The 23,346-nt window shown below is 37.8% G+C and overlaps 1 protein-coding gene across 9 annotated transcripts in view; it reads left to right on the top strand.

Annotated features, from left to right (window-relative positions):
* Positions 1–22,439, top strand: part of LOC142651776 (poly(rC)-binding protein 3-like) — a 709,653-nt gene extending 687,214 nt beyond the window's left edge. For 7 of the 9 annotated variants that reach the window (XM_075826852.1, XM_075826854.1, XM_075826851.1 and 4 more), the window contains one exon: positions 8,617–10,831. In XM_075826852.1, the coding sequence (XP_075682967.1) occupies positions 8,617–8,968 (352 nt within the window). In that variant the 3' untranslated portion in view covers positions 8,969–10,831. Of the gene's footprint in view, positions 1–8,616; positions 10,832–14,843; positions 15,152–21,964 lie in introns of those variants that run through there. The other 2 variants (XM_075826860.1, XM_075826859.1) reach the window with 2 other exon arrangements.
* The last annotated feature ends 907 nt before the right edge of the window (positions 22,440–23,346 follow it).

Consider the following 23,346-nt stretch of genomic DNA (forward strand, 5'->3'; position numbering starts at 1 on the left):
CACAACTTATTGGATCCCGCATATTGAAGCTTGCCAGCCTCATATTTCTAGCTATTTTATCTGCTCCTCAGACCTGTCTTTGACTGGTTTCATAATAAAGTTGTTTTTTTTTGTTTTTATACAGAAAATGGTTAGTTGTATGTATTTGATGCTTTTGAGAATGATCATGTACTGGATGACATGAATGCCGTTACCTCCGATGCTACACATCTACATATTTAGGAAAAAGATGTTCTGAAACTTGCAAGAATAAAGAAATACATTATATTGACCTAATAGCTTTACATGATTTAGTGTAAGTTGTCAGCTTTACATAAATGACATTGACTTACGCGGTCTTGTTGTACAAAGCGTTTTAAAATAATAAAAACTAACAAAAATTTAAGAAAAAATTATGGTGCGGCACTAGTACCAATTTCACCAAATGTGTAAAATGTAGTCTAGTATATATAGAGACTAACAAACTTTCTAGTATAGATACTAGAAAAGAAGAAAAAACACACGGCGCCACATAGTGCAATTATCCGGAGGTCAAAAAACAACAAATAATGCTAGGGTAATATGCACTCACCTAGTTGGGTTATGCTGACCAGGCATAACACTGTTGGAGGGTGTGGAACGATCTCCAGGGAGCACACTGCTGTGGAGATGCGAAGTGAGGAGACACACCCAGGGTGTGTACAGCCAAGTGCGATCTGTAGCTGCTGCCAAGGTCCAAGGGCTGGTGAACGCGAATTCACCGTCAGAGTCAAGGTAGAGGATAGAAAAAAAGGGACCAATGCAAGGCGCTGCTAATAACAAATCGGGTGTTTATTAAAGATGGGATAATGGTAGGCTACGCGTTTCGACGCAGGAATTGCGTCTTCATCAGGCCATGAACATACACAAAAAAACATCTCATATATATATACACATGTCAGTAATCAAAAACCGACCAATCACCAGGGGGAAACAGGGAGGGGACACAGGGTGTTTGCTACGAGGAATCGGACAAAAACCCGCTAAAAGAACAACCACGTTTGATTAATAAAGTGTGTGCCAATTAGATAAAAGAGCGATATGATAAATGAATTTGACATATAGGAAAAATAACAGAACATAATAATATAAGCCCAATTGATAAGATATATAAAATATTTGACATACAAGCCGTATTAATAACACAAAACATCGCTATGTCGCCTACGGCCGACTTAAATTGAATTTATTTTTTTTAAAGTAGAACTCATTATGAAAAAGGGGAAAATTTAATAACAATAAATCCAATATTAGCTCCTTGGAAGAAAAAAAAAAAAAAAGGGGGGGGGAGGACAGCAGAAGGAATCCACTATATAGTCCGATAAAAAGCCGGCAATTGGGACAAGCGGTAAGATAAAATACTATATAATTCTCAAAAGGAAAGGAATAGTGCTCGGTCTATTAAAAACGAAAATAACATTTAATAATTAAATCTGACGATTCTGAATAAAAATTACGATATTATAACCATGAATAGATTCATAGGAGACCAGAATACTAATCAGCGCAAAAAAGGAAAGGTCAGTGGCGTCTTCGTAGTCATAACAACACCACTATTATGATAATACATCGACAAGCACCGATGTATTATCATAATAGTGGTGTGATGAAGACGCAATTCCTGCGTCGAAACGCGTAGCCTACCATTATCCCATCTTTAATAAACACCCAATTTGTTATTAGCAGCGCCTTGCATTGGTCCCTTTTTTTCTATCCTCTACCTTCTAGTATAGATAGAGGTAGATGAAAGCAATGGAAACCAGGTTAGATCCACTGTAAGAAAGCGACACCATCCAGGCACAAAACCTCCATGAGTTTATTGGATGTTTGTTAAAAGTTATTTATTGTATACGAACAATAAAACATAACAAAAAACTCTATAATACAACGCGTGAACCCCTTTTTCAAGTAAGCATGAGACACTGCACTGCACATCCAATTACCTCATGGGGGTTTTGCACCTGGATGGTGTCAATTTCTTACAGTAGATCCAACCTGATTTCCATTGCTTTTATCTACCTGCATCTAGTCCCCGGCGAGGCTGGCACCTGATGCCCTAGGGATAATGACACTGGCAGAATCCTTCCTAATTATTTTGCCCTGCAATAGTGTTGTGCCTATCCATGAAAAACTACTTAAGATGAGCCTCCATTTACCACGCTCAACAGAGAAAGCCATCTTTACCTGACGTACTCACCCTATGTAGCGCCTTTTTGTTCTCTCTGTTCTAATTTTTGTAGCCTTAGTATAGATAGAGGCAGGGCGTAAATAGGAAAGACTGGCAAAGTTTTGACTGGGCCTCCCCTTCCCTGGGTGCCACACACAGCCCCCCCCCCCTTGTAGATAGTGCCCCCCCCCCCCCCCGTAATTGTGCCATACAGACCCCCTTTCAATTGTGCCATACAACCCCCCATGTAGACAGTCACACCCCCCTTGTAGATAGTGCCCCTACCTCTCCCTTGTAGATAGTGCCATACAGCCCCCTGTAGATAGTGCCATACAGCTCTCCCTTTATAGTGCCATACATACCACCCTGTATAGTCCCATACAGCTGCCCCTGTAATTAGTGCCATACAGGCCTCCCCCGGTAGATACTGTCATACAGCCCTCCCGTAGATAGTGCCATACAGCCCACCCTGTAGACAGTGCCATACAGCCCTCCCCATATAGTGCCATAAAGCCCCCCTGTATAGTGACATACAGCCCCCCTCTAGATAGCACTCTTCTTTAGATAGTGCCATACAGTCCCTCCCCTGTAGATAGCACAAAACAGCCCCCTGTAGATAGCACCATACAGCCCCCCTCTAGATAGCGCAATACAGCTCTCCCTGTAGATAGCGCCCCCAAACAAATAAAACAAAAAAAGTCATACTCACCTAGGCCTCGTTCCCGCTATGAACAGAGCTGCTCCAAAGCATTAACGCCGACAGGATCTTTTTGTAGGCCGGAGTGATCCAGTGATGTCATCACGCTGGCCTGGACAGGGAACCTGTCCCTGCGCCTGATAGTGATGTGGCCTGTAGCCTAGTAAATGGTAGAGCAGGGCGATACCTCCCTGCTCTGCCATATTGTTCAATAGTATCTGCGTCCTAAGGACTCCGATACTATTGAGTGTGGCGTCGCTACCACTATAGCAGCCGAAGCGGCTACTAGCGGTGCCACAGGGCATGGTGGGGGCCCGGCCAGCACAGGCCACTCATGCTGCAGGCCCCATAGCAGCCGCTGTGGCTGCTACAGCTGTAGTTACACAACTAGATAGAGACCAACAGTCTTTGAATCTACTTATGTTGAAGCAACTATTTAAACATGTATCTATTGTTCTTTTTCTTTATCCTAATAGGTCCAACATTCTGTGCTAATTAATATAACAATGTCTATTTCTGGGGATCAAAATTTTGTTCTCCTATTAGAGCTCCAAAATCTCTTTCTTCCCTTCACACAGCCAGAAGTTAAATGATAACATTATGTCTGCCTGCAAGGAGTTTACTGAAGATAGATTTATTATTGAGTATTTTCTCAGAACTGTATAAATCAGTTTTTAGTATTTTCACACTTGTGATGGCAACAGGCGGCTAAAATTTGATAACATACTGTATAAAAAAACACACAGAGCCTACATCTCACCAGTGCAAAACTACCATATGACTAGATTCCCATCCCCCGCCTGCCCTAAATGTCCATAATAAAAAGCATATCTCTACCACTGCTTCGGGAGATGCTCTTGCATACAGCATTTTTGGAAACGAGTGGAATCTTTCGCCCTCAGATACTTAGTTAACTACATGCCACTGACGTCCTCCTGGTCATTTTCGGATACCTAGATACCAGAATTTATTCATGCACTCAAAGCACAAAAATAAGGCAAGAATAAGCCATTCTTACAAGAATGGCTCTCTCCAAAACTACCATCTTTACAATTATTCTTACAAAAACTATCCCACATATTTAGGATGGACTGGGTAGAAGCCACTCACTATAGGAGTGCTTAATAGACCCTCTACCGCCGAAAATAAAACACAAGATACAGATTTGCTTCTAATACAGAACCGAGCCTAACCGATATTCAATAACTCATCATACACATTCTTTAAAGACTACTGAAACGATTCTAAATCTCACGATTGATGGACTTTTCATCCGCAAGCTTATATTGTTCCAGACAACATCAACCTCTCTATACATATTACGGTCTCCATTATTATGTTACCATGTATAATGCAATACCTGCAACCAAACTCATGTATTCTGGATGACTATTTGCTTGCTTGTTCTTTCTCCATACATATCACCTCTCCCTTTCTCACACCCCCCCCCCCCCCCTTCCTTCGTTATTTTGGAAATTCAATAAAAGAAACAAAAAACAATTTAAAAAAACTCCTATTATGAAATGAATATCAATAGAATTTTAGACCTATTTCGTTTAAGAACACCAAATGATAGGTAAAATTTAATTCAGTGCTTCTCAAACGGTGAGGCGCCTTCCAGTTGGGTGAGGCATGGCTTGGGAGGGTGGTTTTGACAGGACTGATCATACACTAATCTATTTTACTGTACAGACCTTTCTCTAGCTGCAATCATGTCTAGTTTAGCAAGATAACTGACTTCTATTCTGCTTATTTTAATGTTATATTGGGTTAAGGTAAAATTATTAGATATTGTTGTTGGGTTTTTCATAAGGATCACATTAACTGACCAGGCCCAGGTTGATCAATCCTCTAGATGAACAGACTTTTCCGGTGACTGTTTAGGGAGTAGATCAAGCCAATATCTCTAAATAAGTAATTTTTTTATGGAAGAGCCAGCTGATGTATATTTATGTCTTTCGAGCCATGTAGACAAAGTGCAGCACCCCTTATAAGAAACTGAAGCTGGAAGTGCACACAAAGGTATCTGAAGAGATAAGGGGCTGACGGAGGTGCCGCTTCCTAAGCTTCAAAATATATTTACACATGGCAGATTTGTTACAGAAATTTCAGAAAATCAGTTTCAAACATCTAAATAGGGTTGTTTCTGCAGCATGTATGGATTTCTGCAAGCCCCATTAAAATAAATCTGACAGTTGGAGAAGTTTCAGCAACAAACCTGCTGCGTGTGAATATGCCCTTATGGCCCGAAATAATGCAGTGAAAATAAACTGGACATGGGCATAGTCACAGTTTTAATATACTAATAGCCCACTGTGACTATGTAAGTGATACTTATATATTGGATTCCTCCCGTCATTATAATTGGTAACATTAAAGAGACTTAACACCCCCCGCCCTCATCCACTGAAGTCCATATCCCATTGAAATAGGACGTTTAGGTAGGAAGCTGGCCTGTGCTGCTGTTTACTTTCCACGCAAGCCTGTCCGGACTTTAGGTTTAGTGCTCTTATCGTGACTTTATTTCACAGTAGAAAAGTATACCATGTTATGAATAGTATAAAATGGTTGTGCTACACAATATATACTATTTTTAACTTTCAAATTAATTTTCATGTTACTGTTCAAAAGGTTATTCTTCCTACTGAAAAAAAACATATTTAATGGGAGACTGTACAAAACTGTTACACTGTGCTATGCATAGTGCAGGGCCTAAGGCCCCACGCACATGACCGTATTTTTCATCTGTAATGACGGACCCGGTAATTTCTATGGGCTACAGACACCTTTCCTTATTTTTACGGATGGGTGTCCGTTCCATAGAAATGATCCGTAAAATATAGAAAATGTCCTGTTCTTGTCCGTAATTACGCCACTGACTCCCCATAGAAGTCTATGGGCGCTTCCGTAAATACAGACGGCTACGAATGTGCACCAGTAGCCATCCGTAATTACGGAAGCGTTGCTAGTCGACGCCAGGTTTGCAGATGTTGCACATCATTTGTGGTTTCATTCTTCCTTTTGCGGATCCGTATATATACGGCTGCACTATGGAACGTATTTGCGGATACCGTTTGTATATGCGGATATGTTGCGGATGACTACGGATCCGTATTTACGGATGGATAAAAATACGGTCGTGTACATGGGGCCTAAGGAGGTGTTGCCTGCCACAGGGATTCTCTCTTTGGTGTTCTTTGCATCCCTGTGTCATGCAGTGCCCTCTCAGACCCTGCACTAGGCGTAACACAGGGGTGTTCCTGTAACCTACTTTATCATAGTTGACTCGATGGGCATTCCTCATGTTGATAAAGCTCTACCTTTAGTTATCATTTGCTATATAGGCAGTAAATGCAACCTCTAACATCTTTATAATCAGTTTTGACTTTTTGCTCCTAAATGCTATTATTGAATCCTATTCTTATTATGTTGTCTCTTAATGTCTATCCACACTGCGTTCGCAGTGTATGTCAGAGGTATATGTCCTTAGGATTTCCAGAGATTTGCTTCTGATAGATTCCACAGTATAGGCATACTGTGGCATCAGGTGTATCCTACTTTTCAGAGACACGCAGGACCCACTGTCACCGAAGTCATCAGACCCGCTGACCTGACAGATTCGGGTTTTGGCGCTAGATACAGCATCTATGTATCCAGGATATATAGAAGCTATATCTCAAAAAGTTAACTTTTTTTTTTTTTTTTATGAAAAGCAATTACAAAGTTTCATTAAACACTTAAATATTTTAATTATTTGTTTTAGTAAAAAAAAAAAAGTCTTCAAATCAGTTCAGGATCAGTTACACACACACACACCCATTCAGTTTTTGGTGCAGTTTGTTTGCTCAGGTTTTGTTTTTTAGCAAAAACAGGAGCGGGCACAAAAGAATAGAGATGTATCAGTCTTTTCTTTATACCTTTACTTAATTTTGGGTCCACTTCTGGCTTTGGCTAAAAGAACTGAGCCAAAAATGGCACCAAAAACCACATCAAAACTGTGTGTGTGATCCTGGTCTAGGAAAGGCTAAAATGCTATTGACAACTCCCTCACATTTCACTTGCAATATTTTATATAACTATACTATAAAAAAAAAAATATATATTTCAAGTCCTCACAATATTGTTTTACTCTGATTGTGGTATTGACTGATATAAAAATCAAAGCTAGAATTATTTACCAGTACATAGGTGTACACAACCTTTAAATGAGGAAAACCCTGGTCCATATACCTTAGTAGGTCATATGGCTGTTATAGCTGAAGTTCCCCCTCTATGAATTAGAGCAGAGAGCTGCTACAAAGAGCTCAGAGTCTCAACGCAGCCATGTATTACATGGCCGCCCATTTATCAGTGGCCACGTGCCACTTTCCTTGATGACAACAGCTGATCACTGGACCTGTTGTGGTTAGCTGATCGCCAGGGCAGTACAGACAACCCCTTTAATATGCCTTGCTATATAAAAACCCTACAATTAAGAGATATAATCCGTCAAAATGCAGTTATCACTAGAACTTTTTTCCAGGTTATTCAGTTTATAAGGAACATAGAGTACTGTCAACTCATATACCATTAGATCAGAATTCGTTTAAGTGATACATCCTTCTGAACTAAAAACTTTTAAAAATTTGCATCCTTGTGTTAAAAGGACCTGTCGGCTCCCCTCACATGTCCGATTAAGTAAATACTTGTATGTCCTTTAATTTCTGGAGCATCTTATCTCAGAGCTCTGCATTATACCTTTCCTCTGTTATTCCTCCTACAAATGTATGAATAAATTGACAACTGGGTGTTACTGTTTAATCAGTGCTTAGTCTCAGACTGTGACGGACATGCTTCTTTGATAAGGGGAATGGTAACACCTAGTTGTCAATTTATTAATACATTTCTAGGAGGAATAACAGAAGAACGGCATGATGAGGAGTGCAAAGAAAAGATTCTCTAGAATTGTTATTTTATGGGGAATACAATTATTTACTAAAACGGACACATCAGGAGAGCTGACAGGTCCTATTTAAGGTTGCTCTGTATGTGATTTGCTTATATTTTACTTTTAAATGTATTTAATTCAAAGGCGTTCTTTTTTTTTTTCTTACATTCACTGATCTAATATATATATATGTGTGTGTAATAAGGATATGGTGTTAGCTAGCTTCTATAGACAGACAGCTAGCTCTATGTGATTGATGGAGGTATTAACCTTGATAATGGTTAATATAAGGTCATTTTGAACACAAAATCTATAAAAAAGATAAAAATTTGTATTTTGAATGCATAATCTAATCACAGACCAAATAGTAAAACAATTGGACATGCACAAATTCACAAGGCAAACATACCAGTGCCGTGGAGAAGTCAGAATTCTGTTTTCATTTTGTTTTAAGTTCTGCTTTATCATCTTTATCATTCTCTGCATTCCTGAGATTTCATTCTTCCATTGACATGACACACACCTATGTTAAGACATTCTTTATAGTCTTAGTAATGTTTTCCTCATCAAATCATGAAGTACCCTTTTGTTATATCTCTTCTTTAACACATAACATGTTCCTCCTCTGACCCTCATTTTCCCTTTTTTCTCTTTCTCTCCCCACCTTCCATATGTCTGTTCCTATTGTTGACCAATCTAACCCAACCCCACTTTGTTTGCTCCTCCTATTCCATTCCTTTCTACCCAAAATTTATCCTTGCTTGACCATCCCAACCTATTTGTTCCTGTTCCTCTCTTCGTTTGCAGCTTAGAGATGGCTAAACTGAGCACCCAGACTGCTTCCGTCACGACCCCTGTTGACCTCAACATGAACCTCTCTCAGTCTACCATCCCTTCCTCCACCCCCACCTCTATGGCTCTGTTGGCAGCAGCTGCTGCTGCCTCCGCGGTTAATTCCCATCCCCCCCTACCAACTTTACCGACCACCCACTATGCTGTTCCTGTCTCCAGTCTGCTTGGCATGAAAACTGTCCCACTCCTGGCATTAAATGCAGCGGCCACTGCGGGGGTCACTGGGAATTTACCTGCTTACACTGCCAAAATTCCATCGACGAGTGGGGTTAAGAAATCTGACCGACAGAAGTTTGCTCCATATTGAAGGCATGAAAACAAAGCTCTACCAAGATTGTCTGGTAGATCACTCTAAAGACAACAATATGGCATTCTTATTTTCTGTTTCATTTTTTATGTTGAATTGCAAAGTGTTTATTGTTGCTGATTCAATTTTGTCCTTTTTCCATAACTATTAACCCAAAATAGTAACTAGTTCCAACAGCATATGTTTTATCTATTATTTATTTATTTAAGTTGATGTTATGTTTCTTTCTCTCTTCAGTTCTTTATGTATATGTTTTTATTAATGGGCGGGTTGGGGATTGAATTGAATAAATAACCTGGCTTGTTTGCCTTACAAAGTTCAATATTGGAAAGTACTAGGGGCCTCATTTTTTAGAATAGTGTAACAGAAAAGCTGGCCCTGTTGTCCATAGCAACCAATCACAGAGAAACTTAAATGTTTTTACAGCAGTTTAAGAAATAAAAGCTGAGCTCTGATTGGTTACTATGGGAAACAATGCCTGTTTTTCTATTAGAAAATTTAGATAAATGATGCCCAATGTGATTATTTCTACATTACATATTACTTTTTCCAAAATAAAAAAACATATAAATAATGTATACAATATAGTCTATATTAAAACAACAACATTTGCAGCTAATAATCAGGCCAACAAAGTTGTTCATTTAATATAATGTTAATTGGTCGTGTCTTCAGTATACCACATATGTGTATAGCACAAGTCTGAATTTGGCCCAGGCTACGTGGTGACTACAAATCTATAAAGACGTGTAGCATTTATAGTCCAGTGACTGTTACCTGATGGTTGCATTTTCAGAACCGCTTGTGTCACTCTTTTTGACTAGAATGTGACTGCGACCAAGAGCCGTAGTTATAGTTGCTCTACAATAGAAACTGCCACTGTCAAAGTGGTGAAACTTTCCTTTGACTTCTATCGAGAGGAAAAGAGTTACTTAACGGACTTATGCCAGGCATTGCATAGCAGTAATCTGCTGCTCCATGTAGCCTGGGAGATTCAGAGCAGTGTTTTCTTAAAGGGGTTTTCCACTACCAGACAACTGATGACCTATCCACCAGATAGGTCATCAGTATATGATCGATGCATGGCCGACACCCGGACCCCGCAATGATAAGCTGCTCCGTCTGCCTGCGGGCACCGTATTGCATTGCACATTATGCCGTGTACAGAGCTGGAAGCAGTTGGCTCCGCACATAGCATAGTGGCCGTGCTGCAGGTCTGCTCCTATTCACTTGAATTGTACTGCAGCTCGGCCACTATTCCGTGACCGGAGCCAACTGCTTCCAGCATGGACGTCCGGTGCACAGAGGCAGCCACAAAAGCTGATCGGTGCAGGGTCCGGGTGTCGGGCACTCACCAAACATATACTGACGACCTATCCACTGGATAGGTCATCAGTTGTCCGGTAGTGGACAACTCCTTTAAGACCTGCCCAGTTAGCACGGTTTTATTTTTATATTCAACGGAACAAACGCGCACATTTATCACAAGCTACAACACAACAAAAAATCTTGAAAGCGATTAGCTAAAATTGCATCAGTTAATTAAATATCACACTCAGCATTACATTCATCGCCCTAAGCTCTGATCAAATGTTATAAAAGATTAGTTCAAGTAGACAGTAAAGAAGGTTTTTACATTTCAGTGATCCTTTTGTTTTATAATAATTAATGTATTTGTATTAGCTAAGAAACTGTGTTTTTCTAGATTTTATATATTTTCACATATGTACTGTGGAAGACTTAAAATGCACTCACAATACAATGTCAGTATTAGCCTGTCCTCTAGTGGTGAATGCCGATATGAGTTTCCTTTCTTTAACACTAAAATTATTTTACATTGATACTATGTATATAATAATAATAATAATAATAATACCATGAGATTATATGTGTTGGCTTTTAAAATAAATTATATATCCCCCACCAACATTTCTTTCAGCTATTTTTTTTTTTGTCTAGTATTAACGTATGATAGATATACTGTAACAATAGAGTACATAGTTTGCTCATCTCAACATATGTGTTATAAGTGAGGGAATATGCAGTAGCCAGGTACAGAAGAGCTCTATAGAATAGTGTTTCTAATATATTTTACGTAACATAATAGTATATTAGCATGACAAATAATGCTAGCCACCTATGCATATAATATTTTGCACTGACTTACTTTACAAAGGATATGTTATAAATAACCATGCCGAGATTTTTTTACAGCCTGTGTTGTGATATCATGGATTTACACAAGTTTTCACATCTGCGCTGGGAGCTCCGTTAGAATCTTCCGTCACAGATCCGGACGAAAATACTGGAAACAATTAGTGTAGCATGCTGCGCTATTGTTTCCGGTAAAACCACGGACACCCTGACGGAAACCCGATGGAACCCAATAAAGTCAATGGGTTCCATCAGGCGACGACGGTGTATGTCGTACATCGGAACCGGTGCTTCCGGTATTTTCGTTATTCTGCTCCTCTGACGGAGCGAAGCAACGGAAAGACCGCCGCAGATGTGAACGAGACCTTAGTGATCAGTTAAGGTTAGATCAAAATGGTTATATATGTTATAATAATATTTATAAAAGGTGAAGCTGTTAGAAGTGTGAATCCATAAGGCAGTGGGTTGTATACCTGACCACTTCTACTAAGCTAGCACATTAGCATGGATTATCTGATTTAACATTCCACCTGAAGTTTATCTTTATAGGTTATGGCATTTTCTAATAAATCGAAATACACACACAAAACACAAGATTTTGATGTAGGGTTTATATTCATTTTATCTGTTGCAGAAGACATTATAGAAAAAAAGAAACAAAATTTAAAATGTTATATATTTGAAATTCTATAAGGATTTTTATTAATATACCCCCCAAAAAAAAACGAAATAAAATTAATTGCGGAAAAATTTTTGTTCAGTCATGACCGAATATTTCTAAAATCTCTCTGAGATACTTGCCCCTCAGGAAGTTATGTTTAATGGCAATAAAAAGTTTATCGCTAAAGTAGTGTATTTTATATTTTTATGATTAAAAATTACATGTCCAGTAATATACAGGCGTATACAGGTGTTTTTAATATTTAGCATTATTGCTGTGTTGTTGTGTCCTGTATATTAGCGCTACTTTCACCCACCCAGCTTCCCTGTCTTATAATCATCCTGACATTTTCTTAATCATTCTGAAAATTGATTTGAAAAGTAATCAGTTATTGGCTTAATGTTTAGCTTTACATTCTTAAAGTGGTTCTATGGTCCTATTAAAATGAAGCTCCAACTTTGATTAACGTTGGTTGTATAGTAAGTTTTGTGTTGCTCCGTAGATAAAGCATTCAACAAATTCTGTATGGCAGAGCCGTGTGCATGGGGCCTAAAAAAAAAAAATCCCCAGTTGCTACCTACAGACTATCTGCTGTTGACGGATCTTATTATGGTTTATTTTCTTAGTAAATTATGGCTTGTGCTATCCTCATTTTATAACAAATTCCAAATAGTTAAATTGATAAAAAATAAGTAATACTTCCACTGGGTATTAATTTACTGAGCTATGGAGGATATGAAGGTCTTAATGAGCCAATAAAACCTGCAGCCCATTCTCAGCTGTACACCAGCATGCACCACATCATAGGGCCACATTCACATGGCAGTATTTTGCATCAATATTTGGAGGCCTAAACCAGGAGTGGGTTGAAAACACAAAAGAGGTACAAATCCTTCCATTACACTAGTTTTGGCTTCCAAATTCTGATGCAAGATATTGACCTAAATACTGCGGTGTTCACATGTTTAGGTTGTATTACCTTTTTTTGCCACAATTTTTGCAAAATTGCTGCAAAAACACTGGGGGCTTTGCTGCAAAATCACAGCAAAAACTGTGATTCAACCATAACGTGTGAACTCAGCCCAACCTTACTGGTTATATACATCTACAAGTCTTACTCTATAAAACAACTGCTGGGCTAACAAGTAGTAAGTAGCAATATTCAGACTCTGTACCCTATTTTAGTCCGAGAGGAGGATCAATGAAAAGAGTGACTCCCACTGCGATCATATATGATATGGTTATTCATGCATTCAACAGGCTATGTGTAATACAACACTTCGATTCAGGGGAAATATGTGGTCACATTCCCTTAGCAATTACAACTGAAGGCCAGGGATATCAGCAGCCAGTGATCAGCTGATTGAGGGGGTGTCTTTTAAGGAGGGGTACCCTTGACAACCCTTTTAACATCTTGTTAATGGTTTTTAAGGTAGCAACGGGAGATTACCGAGTGATTTTGCTCTGTAAAAGGGCATTTTCAAGGTCATGCAGATAATACACAGATATTAAATAAATTTGTTACGTAGTCAGTTAATGAAAGCTGGAGCTCCATTTTGAATTGTCCTCATCGATCACTTACCTTGAAATATGTAAAAAAAAAAAAAAAGTACATATGTAGTGCTCAAAGTACTTAAAATGTTTATATAGGCATCTTTATGGCCATATGTTTATGCATATGAATTCAGCCACGGTCCCCGAGACCTCAGATCTGGACCACATTTTTACAGCATTGCAAATTATAAAGTCAGTGTACTTTTAGTGCTAAGTTATATGTACACAACCTAATGATACTGGAGATTCCCTTTAAACTTGCCACCTTAAAGATGAGGGGGTGTTACTCCACTAAGGCCTGCTGACATGTTCTGCTATATTAAGGTCCTGCCATCATTACATGGTTTTAGGTTGAGGAATGCCAGGACTCGCTCTCCTTACTTCCATCTTACCACTTCAATTACTAGTCCGCTATATGGAATGTTCTGTAACATGCAATGTTGGGGGCCACCACGTCAAATTCTTTTTTTCCTTTATTAATAATGTTCTTCTTTGCTTTGTTGGAACTAGTTTGAATCATGTTTTATGTTTATATTCATTCACCTTCCTGTTCTTTTTCTTTATGTTGCTTAGCATTGAATTAGACATACAGTATGGTTAACCTCACAACCTCCAAGGCCAGGCACTATACACCTGCAATGTTCACCAACTTGCACTCCTCAGATTATCTTAGCTTTAAAGGCAGAAATGTATTCAGTTGTACCAGTTGCAACTAGAATTACCATATCATACAAATGCAATATATATTTCTGATATTTAGTGTTTCAACCATGTTTACGAATGGGGCTGTGATGTAACCACCCCATAAGAACGAAAATCTGTCTTTCTGTACAGGGCCGGCTACAGTATCAATTTGTATTCTGTGTTATTTCTGTGTAATGTAGGTTTGTTCTCACCAGTGCACCAAATATGACATTGTAACCATTATTAAAAATCACTCTTTTTCAAATTGCGCTTAACTGAAGTGTTTCTGTTTTGTACACACACATTATGTATGTATGTATATATATATATATATATATATATATGATTATATATTTATATATATATATATATATAGACATACATATGTGTATATATATATATATATATATATATATATATATATATATATATAGATATATATAGACATACATATGTATACATATATATAGATATATATAGACATATATATGTCTATATATATATATATATATATATATATATATATATATAAAATGAAAAGCCAGAATATAATATAACAACTCCCCAGCTATTGACAGCTTTCAATAACTGCTGTGCAATGTTCTGAATAATTGTATTTATGGTTTATTAACTTTGAAGTAAAAACTGTTGTAAGAAATTGTTGCCTGAATTTATATATATATATATATATATATATATATATATATATATATATATATATATGCTCTTCTTTGCTGGTTGTAATTGAGTGTTATTTTCTTTAATGGTGAGAAGAATTTTTCTTGCTTTCTTTCCCCCTTCTATTTTCTTTCTACATTATAGGCTTTCCTCAGAAGTCACTGGCCTGGGGGCTCTGTAATTTATCTCAACATGTTCGTAACATGTTAGCCTCAAGACAGGACTTTTCCTCGAAAGACAATGATTTCTTTGGACTTTAAGCGCCTGAGGGATTTTTGCCTGTTATAATATTTGATACTATAGGGGAAATTGCAGAATGTGTTTTTATTTTATTAATACTTTTAGTTTCCTAAAACATTTAATTTCTAAGGGCCGGTTCACATCAGTGTTTGGTTTCCGTTCAACCGGTCCGTTGAAACTATAGCTTCTGTTTGCATTACAATTCATTTCAATGGTAATGCTTCCGTTGTGGTTGGATTTCATTTGTTGTCGTCTCGTAAAGTTTCCATTTTTTTCATGGAAACAACTTTACGGAACGAAAACAAACGGAAACCAACTGCAACGGAAGCATTACCATTGAAATCAATTGTAATGCAAACAGAAGCTATAGTTTCCATTCGGCTTTCTGTTCATCAGTTCCTCTGACGGCAAGGTCGTACAGAACCCATGAACAGAAGCCCAACACTGATATGTACGTGCCCTAACTTTTTCTTAATATCACAATTGTATTTATTAGGTAAACACTGTTGTAATTTCAGATATTAATACACCAAGATTTTTTTGGTCAATGTTTTAAGTTCATGCTTTAATTAGAATATATGTAAGGCATGAGCTTTTCGCATTACAGAATCACTGTATTTAACTGTAGATTTGATGGTAAGTTAAATTATTTTGCCTTTTTATATATATATATATTCATATATCTTTAAATAAAATTTTCCTGACTAAAATTGAAGATAAGATTTATTTTATGTTTGAGTATATAGTAGGAGTATTTATAACAGTGATGTCACAGGCTGTAAAATGTCATTATCTAGGAATAAATGTAGAGTAAAAGGACAATCTGACAAGTGTCGTCCAGTATTTCAGCATGCTATAGTCTCCACCCACAGGAACAAATCATCCAAATAGGAAATAATGAAATTGCTTCTGATTGTTATTTAAAGGGATTATGTGGGGACTAAAAATGATTATCAGTGTACTCACTGCAGTATGTGGGTACACTCACTAATATACATTCCAGTCCCCGTCGCACTGATTCTGAGATTTTCATAGATTTTTATGGTGCTGCCGGTTGCCCAGAAGTCTAGTTGCACAGACTTTTTTGATGACGATATGACTCTTTGTCATGTTACCGGCCCCGCTGTACTCCATGTATAAGCAGTAGTACATCAATTACATAGGGTACAGAGGGGCCGGTCGGATAACGAAGAGTCGTATCATCATCAATGAAGTCTGTGCAACTAGACTTCCGGTCCCCCGGCAGAAATCTATGAAAACCTCAGAATTGGCACGATGGGGGGACCGGAATGTATATTAGCGACTGTACGCATACTGCAGTGAGTACACGGCTAATAATTTTTGGTCCCGACATAACCCCTTTAATGCAGCTTGACATACTGTAGATGACTTGTGTTACAGATTTAGTTGCTGCAAGAAAACTTTATGGAATTGTAAATGACTTATAATTTTAATGCTAGCGGCACACAAGCAGTGTTTTCTTTTATTGTTGTAATAGTTTAAAATATCAGCAAAAGTGCTAAAATGGTGTTCTAAATGCTGGCAGAACTGTACAGAGAAAGTGTAGTATGTGCTCATGAGGAAAGTGTTTTCTCTGGAATTATCATTTCTGCTTTCCTATCACATGAATTTTAATTTCCGGTCTGACATTGGACTCCTTAAACACAAATGAACTTTAAGAGTACAAATAAATACAAACGCTTTAACCATTTCACTGGCACGATACAAACATTTGAACTTAATGTACACCTGCCATGAAGCAGAGGTAGTTCTCAATAAGAGCATCTATATAATCCCCGTCAATCAGGCACAAACTGACAATCTATTGATTCTGTCAGTTTCCAGAAGGGTCGCTCTAAGTAACTGTAGAAGAGCTGTCTCTTGTACAAATAACAAATAAATAGGCGCAAAGTAGAGAAAAAAGAACATAAATCTGCCAGGGATAAAAGATCCTCGGCCATGACTCCTTAGCTGTCTACTAAACCCATCTGCAAATTCTCTGAAGCTGCTACAGCCACTGAAACCTTCAGTTTTCACACCTATAAATACCTGATAAATTTAGAAACTTGTCCCTTAAGATTAATATTTTCTGTGTCCAGACTGGAAGATATAGGACAAGAGGGGCAGAAGTTACAGATTAGCGATCTGTTAAAGCTAGCATATTTATAATGCAAATAGTGTAAAGAGTGTGTAAATCTAGTAATTTATTCTAGAGGTCCTGTCACACAATGGAACAAGGCAGACACCAACAGCAGAGGGTCCCAGTGCAAGAATAGTATATGGGCTCCTTCATTTTCATACTGACTAAAACCCACTTGTGATATCACAATAGCATACCCGATTTAAACAGTTGTGATATCACAGGAGTTACCTGACTAAAACACAGTTGGGATGTCATTGCAGATTACCTGACTGAACTCACTTGTGATATTACAGTATCTTACCTGACCGAAACACCCTGGTGATGTCACAGTAGCACACCTGACTGAAACACTCTGGTCATGTCACAGTAGCACACCTGACTGAAACACTCTGGTGATGTCACAGTAGCACACTTGACTGAAACACCCTGGTGATGTCACAGTAGCACACCTGACTGAAACACCCTGGTGATGTCACAGTAGCACACCTGACTGAAACACTCTGGTGATGTCACAGTAGCACACGTGACTGAAACACCCTGGTGATGTCACAGTAGCACACCTGACTGAAACACCCTGGTGATGTCACAGTAGCACACCTGATTGAAACACTCTGGTGATGTCAAAGTAGCACACTTGAATGAAACAATCTGGTGATGTCACAGTAGCACACCTGACTGAAACACCCTGGTGATGTCACAGTAGCACACCTGACTGAAACACCCTGGTGATGTCACAGTAGCACACCTGATTGAAACACTCTGGTGATGTCAAAGTAGCACACTTGAATGAAACAATCTGGTGATGTCACAGTAGCACACCTGACTGAAACACCCTGGTGATGTCACAGTAGCACACCTGACTGAAACACCCTGGTGACGTCACAGTAGAACACCTGACTGAAACACCCTGGTGATGTCACAGTAGCAGACTTGACTGAAACTCACTTTAGATATCACAGCAGATTACCTGACAAAAACCCACTTGTGATGTTACAGCAGCTCACCAGACTGAAACCCAACTTGTATTGTCATAGTAGATTACCAGACTGATACCCACTTGTGATGTCACAGCACCTTGCCTGACCATAACCCACTTGTGATATCACTTTAGCTTTCTTAGGGGCAGACACAACAGAAGACCCCTGTACAGGAACTGTATATGTGCTCATTGGTTTCCAACTGCTTATTTGATGACAGTAGGGTGCTAGCCCATGATCACCTCTTTCATGGCTCTCCAGGAAATCTCTCATCGCTACTCCAATCTACCAGTAACTGTAGTAGTAGTGAACCTCTTTGCCTGGTAGCAGAACTATTTGTATATAAAGCACACTCTGTAACCAGCTAATTGGTGGAAAAGTATTATTTGGCTAGAGGGGCACCGATTCTAGTGTCTAGAGCAGCATAGTGGTCCAGAGACCATATGCTGGAAGACGTTCTGTTATTCTTCTGAATATGTGTATTTCTATGTACTGACTAAATACGTGTTTTGGCTGCTGTCATTTGTCAGACAGGGCTGACTTTTATTCCCAGTCTGACCTTGCAATTAATGGTTAACCTTGTGTGTTTTTAGATCTTCTACTATACAGCTGCCCGAACAGGAGTTTCTGGTACTGTATACTGTGCTTGACTAATAGCTGAAAAGAACACTTGAAGGGAACATTGAGATATGAGCCCTGTTTGTCATCTGTCAAATTGGACTCTCCTCATAATTTTGTTCCAAATGACCTTGCTGCTGGATGCCAGACCACAGGATATAGCATCAGAAACTCTTGTTCTGGCAGCTGTATAATGGGAGCTCTTAGAGCCCACTAATTGAAAGAAGTATCAGAAAATAAAGCATATTCAAGTGTAATAAAAACGTATTCAATTTTACACACTTTGTGTGTCAATTGCTCATGGTTTTCAAGATCTGTGCTTTCTGTCAGTAAATGGAAACAATCATAATTTATTTCTAGAGAATGAAAATCTGTCCTGGTCATGTGGTGCTCACACAGATACATGGTGAGTTACAAGAGATAGTTTATAACTGTTTTGTAATGAGCGGTGTACATGTGTGATCACCACATGACTACACAAGATTTTTGACCGCTGGAAATAAACAATAAAGGTTCCATTTCGACAACTTTAATAAGAGACCTTGAAAACCATGAGAAATTGTGATAAAGTATTTTTTAAAATTGCTTAAGCCTTTTTTCTCACAACAAAGCAATGTTGAAAAATCCTACAGTGTTGATCCAGAAGAAGGCACAAAACTCTAAGAAGTAGTTACCAACACATTAGAGGGGATAAAAATCCTTCTTGACTCAAAATATAGTAATCAGAATGAACCCCTGAATAAATGAACCATCTCAATAATCTAGTACCCATAACTTGTAATATAATTTTTTTTAAGTAAGGCCCCTTTTGAACTCTTTAAACAAATTAAAGCGGATCTGTAATCATACTATGCTGTCCTGTTTAAGGATAGCATAGTATGGAGACCGGCCCGATGCACTATTAGCCCAAACTGCACAAAATAATTATTTTGAAGTTTGGCTAATAGAGCCTCACAAAGAATATAGCATACTCATAGTTCTAAGTCCACTATTTACATGAGGCGAGCACTCCCCCCACCCCTATCTGCCTTGACTGGTGGGCTGCAGTGTATACATGTAGATACAGGTATGTATACATCAGTCACTGGTGAGAGGGGCAGGCAAGCGTTCTCATGAATACACGGACTCCATAGTGTTATTGCTCTTACAGTAAAGAAACTCCTATGTTGATCTAGAAACCTTCTTTTTTCTAGATATCATAGACGCTCCCCTGTCATGGTTACAGGCCTAGGAATAAAAATATCATTAGGTAGATCTCTGTACTGTCCCTTGATACTGTATATTTATACAAACCTGGATAAAAATTCCATTATCTATGCAAAGGGCAAAAGTGTTTATTTTTGTCTTGTTCGTTTATACTTCTTTTAATTCATCCCATCATTTTATTTGCATTGGTAGAAGCTGCTTGACACTGGTTTCTAAAATTATGTTTACTTTTCACCAGTAGCCCTTTCAATGTCGGTTTTACCCAGCGTTTTACTGTTTAATATATATTTGTAAAACATGTTTTTTCTTAACCAAAGTGCATAACATATGTAACACAGAGGGGTTTAAAGTCTCTGTACATAGCGAAACAATTATTGTTATAAGAGCCTTGAATACGTTATCAAACCAATCGAAGTGAGCATTCGTGTTGGCACTTTTGATTTCTTTTCACGAAAATAAAAAGTTTCCCTTGTTTCTTACAATTGGCCATACCTTTTTCAGACAGTTGCCCAAAATGGGTGACAGTATGTCTTCTAAATAGAACTGTCACTCATGTTTCACTTTGGGTACCATTTACCTTGTTTTCTTTTTATAAATTTAATGCTTCTAGAGTTTGTATCAGATAAAAAAAAATCCTTTTACATGACTACGGAATGACCATTGCATTAGATACGTATGAGTTATACATTTATTACAACAATGTATAAGCTCTTACTGGTCTACTAAAACACAAATATCCTGTAAAAAGAGAAGCCATCTTCAATAGTATTCAGCATTGGAACTTGATCTGCCACGCTGTTGAGCTATGGCATCCCTCATTAAGTGTTTTCTCAGGAAGATTTCTTGTCAGCGCCTTAGGCATTTCCACTCAATGCCGCAAAGTAGTAACCATTTACAAGGGTACCATTGTGCTGATTTATGAAATTTAGTGCACAAAAAACTAGAGTGCAACAAATCAAATTCCAGTTTCCATTTTTCTAGACCAGGCAAGAAAATAAATGCACTTTCCTCTAGCTGAAATGAATGAGTTCTTCTCTGTTCGTTATATGTATGACAGGTCATGTGGGTTACAGCTCACTTCATCCAAACATAATCTTGTCCATATCCGGATGCACAAGATAAAAAGATCCAACATTGTACATACATTGATCATTTAAATGTTTTGAGATTGTTTAATAACTTTGATTAGATATATGTTAGAAAACACCAGGCAGCATTCCCTATGAACACTACATGCTGCTCAAAATCCCATTGTAAATTGCCTTGATGTGACTCAATGAAGTAGTGAGGAGGGACATTTAGGCATTTTTGGTTTATACAAACTATCTATCTAAAAACAGGTCAATTGGCAGAAAGCCAATAACAGATTTTGCCAATAGGTTTTACCCTCCTCTTCGTAACATCCTGTTTTTCTATTTCCTTTGTAGCTTAGGGACATTATACATTTTAGTAAAAAATAAGGATACATCTTATTCCCCCATTTTAATTTAAGACGACTATGGTCAAAACGATTATCGTAAAAATGCAATAAATTTTATGATTGTTAACAATTATCATTTGGTTCCGACCAAATGGACATCTGTGATATTCTTTACTTTACTACCATCCTAGAAAACGACATGTGCGCAATGCAAATGTTTTAGGGGAAAAAAGAGCCCCAAACATGTAAAATGATTTGCCCAATGGAAGGGGAATTGTAAATTTAACAATCTACTCATCTCTACCTGTGAATGTTGATAGTAGCTCTCTACTATTGTCTAATAATAAGTAATAAAATGTTTGTATGTGTTTTTATTGATGTTCTTTCTTCCCCTTCTGCAATATTGTCTACTCCCCATCTTCTTACAAAACGTTCCTTTTTTTCAATTTTAAGCATATTTTCACTTCCTCAGTTTTTGAAAAGCTATTTTTTTAATTCATATTTACACCAACCATGTCTCAGAGTAAAATTTCAATGTTCTTCATAGAGAAAACATCTTACAATTCTTGGAAAAGTGAGCTTGACTATAAAAGATGAAATATTTGTGAAGTCCCATATTCATCAATAAAACTGTAAGAAAATTTTTCTCTTCTTTTCACAGTTTCTTTTGGTGAATATGGATTAATCTGTATGGATTCAGCTTTACATCGGGCCTTCATCTCCTTGAAAGCTTCAGGAAATTTTGTGTCCATCGAGGTTTACTGCTTGACTAAGGAGTTGGATAGAGCCACCATACTCTGCTATGTGCTTTTTTCATTGGAAGTAATTATTAAATCGGCAATAGTTTGTAGAATGTCAATGTGTTGGTGAATGATCATTCTTATGAGAATGAATATAAACTTGCTTAAAAGAAGATGATGAATTATGCAGAACAAAAAAAAACAAAAAGAAAAAAAAGAAGAAAAAAAAAAAAGACTTATGTTGTACAATTACGAAAAGCAGTAAATGTGTATTTGCACTCTCCCCAACATGCATTGGTTCTAGCTCAGGTGGCTGGTGTGACTAAATATTTTGGAACATATGTTTTATAATTATTCTTTATTTTAGACAAGACAGTAAATACAATCTGCACCATGTACATTATCTGTGTGAAATGTTTTTTGTTTTTTTTTGCCATTTAAGCCATTTTTAAATGTTGAGCTATTTCAGATGACATAATTTCTGTCCGTATTTTCTCTTGGTGTCACATACGTGATCGAAATAGCTCAATCTAGAATATGCTGTACGTTTTAACTGTCCTAGTAAATTCACATTAAACATTAGTGAACAAGGCTATAACAATGAGAAAATTCTTCCAGGGGCAACTTTTGGGTAAAGCCATTGGTCACATATCACCTATATCAATATACAACTCATACACTCATATCGATCCACAGCATATAGCAAGGCTTTATCTCCATCAGGGCATAATGTGCTGTTTTAAGCACACGTTTTATTTGTGACTAGCTAGTAAAGGGGATGTGCCCATTTTGTGTATTCTATTGTTTCCTCCAGGAATTCTGACTACTGCCTTGAAATCCTGGTAGCCACTTACCACAGGCAGATCACCAGTCATGAGAAATGTAAGTGTCTGCAGAGGTGACTTGTAAAAGACAGTACATGCTGGACATGTTTGCATCACAGACTCAGGAGCCTCTTCTGAATAAAGAATAATCGGTGTTTTGGCTGCCATAAAATATTTATTTCATAAAGCGCTGCTAAAGAGTTTCCCCACTCAACATGTTACTCTTCCGACCTGTGTAGGAATGAAACTGTTGCGGTTGCAAAGTATTATGCTGTTATGTCAGTATGTGATGTCTGCACCATGCTCCTATTGATCAAGCCTTTTTTTAATGCTCAGTGCCCACATAAATAGCCATTTTCTGCAAATAATTGTCTTAAGCAATGAGTCAGCTCTGACAGAACATACAAATCAATACTAGTAATGGCTGTAAATCTTTTCACATTGTGATCAGTGTACACAATATTTCTCAAATGCAAACG

The sequence above is a fragment of the Rhinoderma darwinii genome, chromosome 5, assembly GCF_050947455.1.
Source record: "Rhinoderma darwinii isolate aRhiDar2 chromosome 5, aRhiDar2.hap1, whole genome shotgun sequence".
Taxonomy (NCBI): domain Eukaryota; kingdom Metazoa; phylum Chordata; class Amphibia; order Anura; family Rhinodermatidae; genus Rhinoderma; species Rhinoderma darwinii.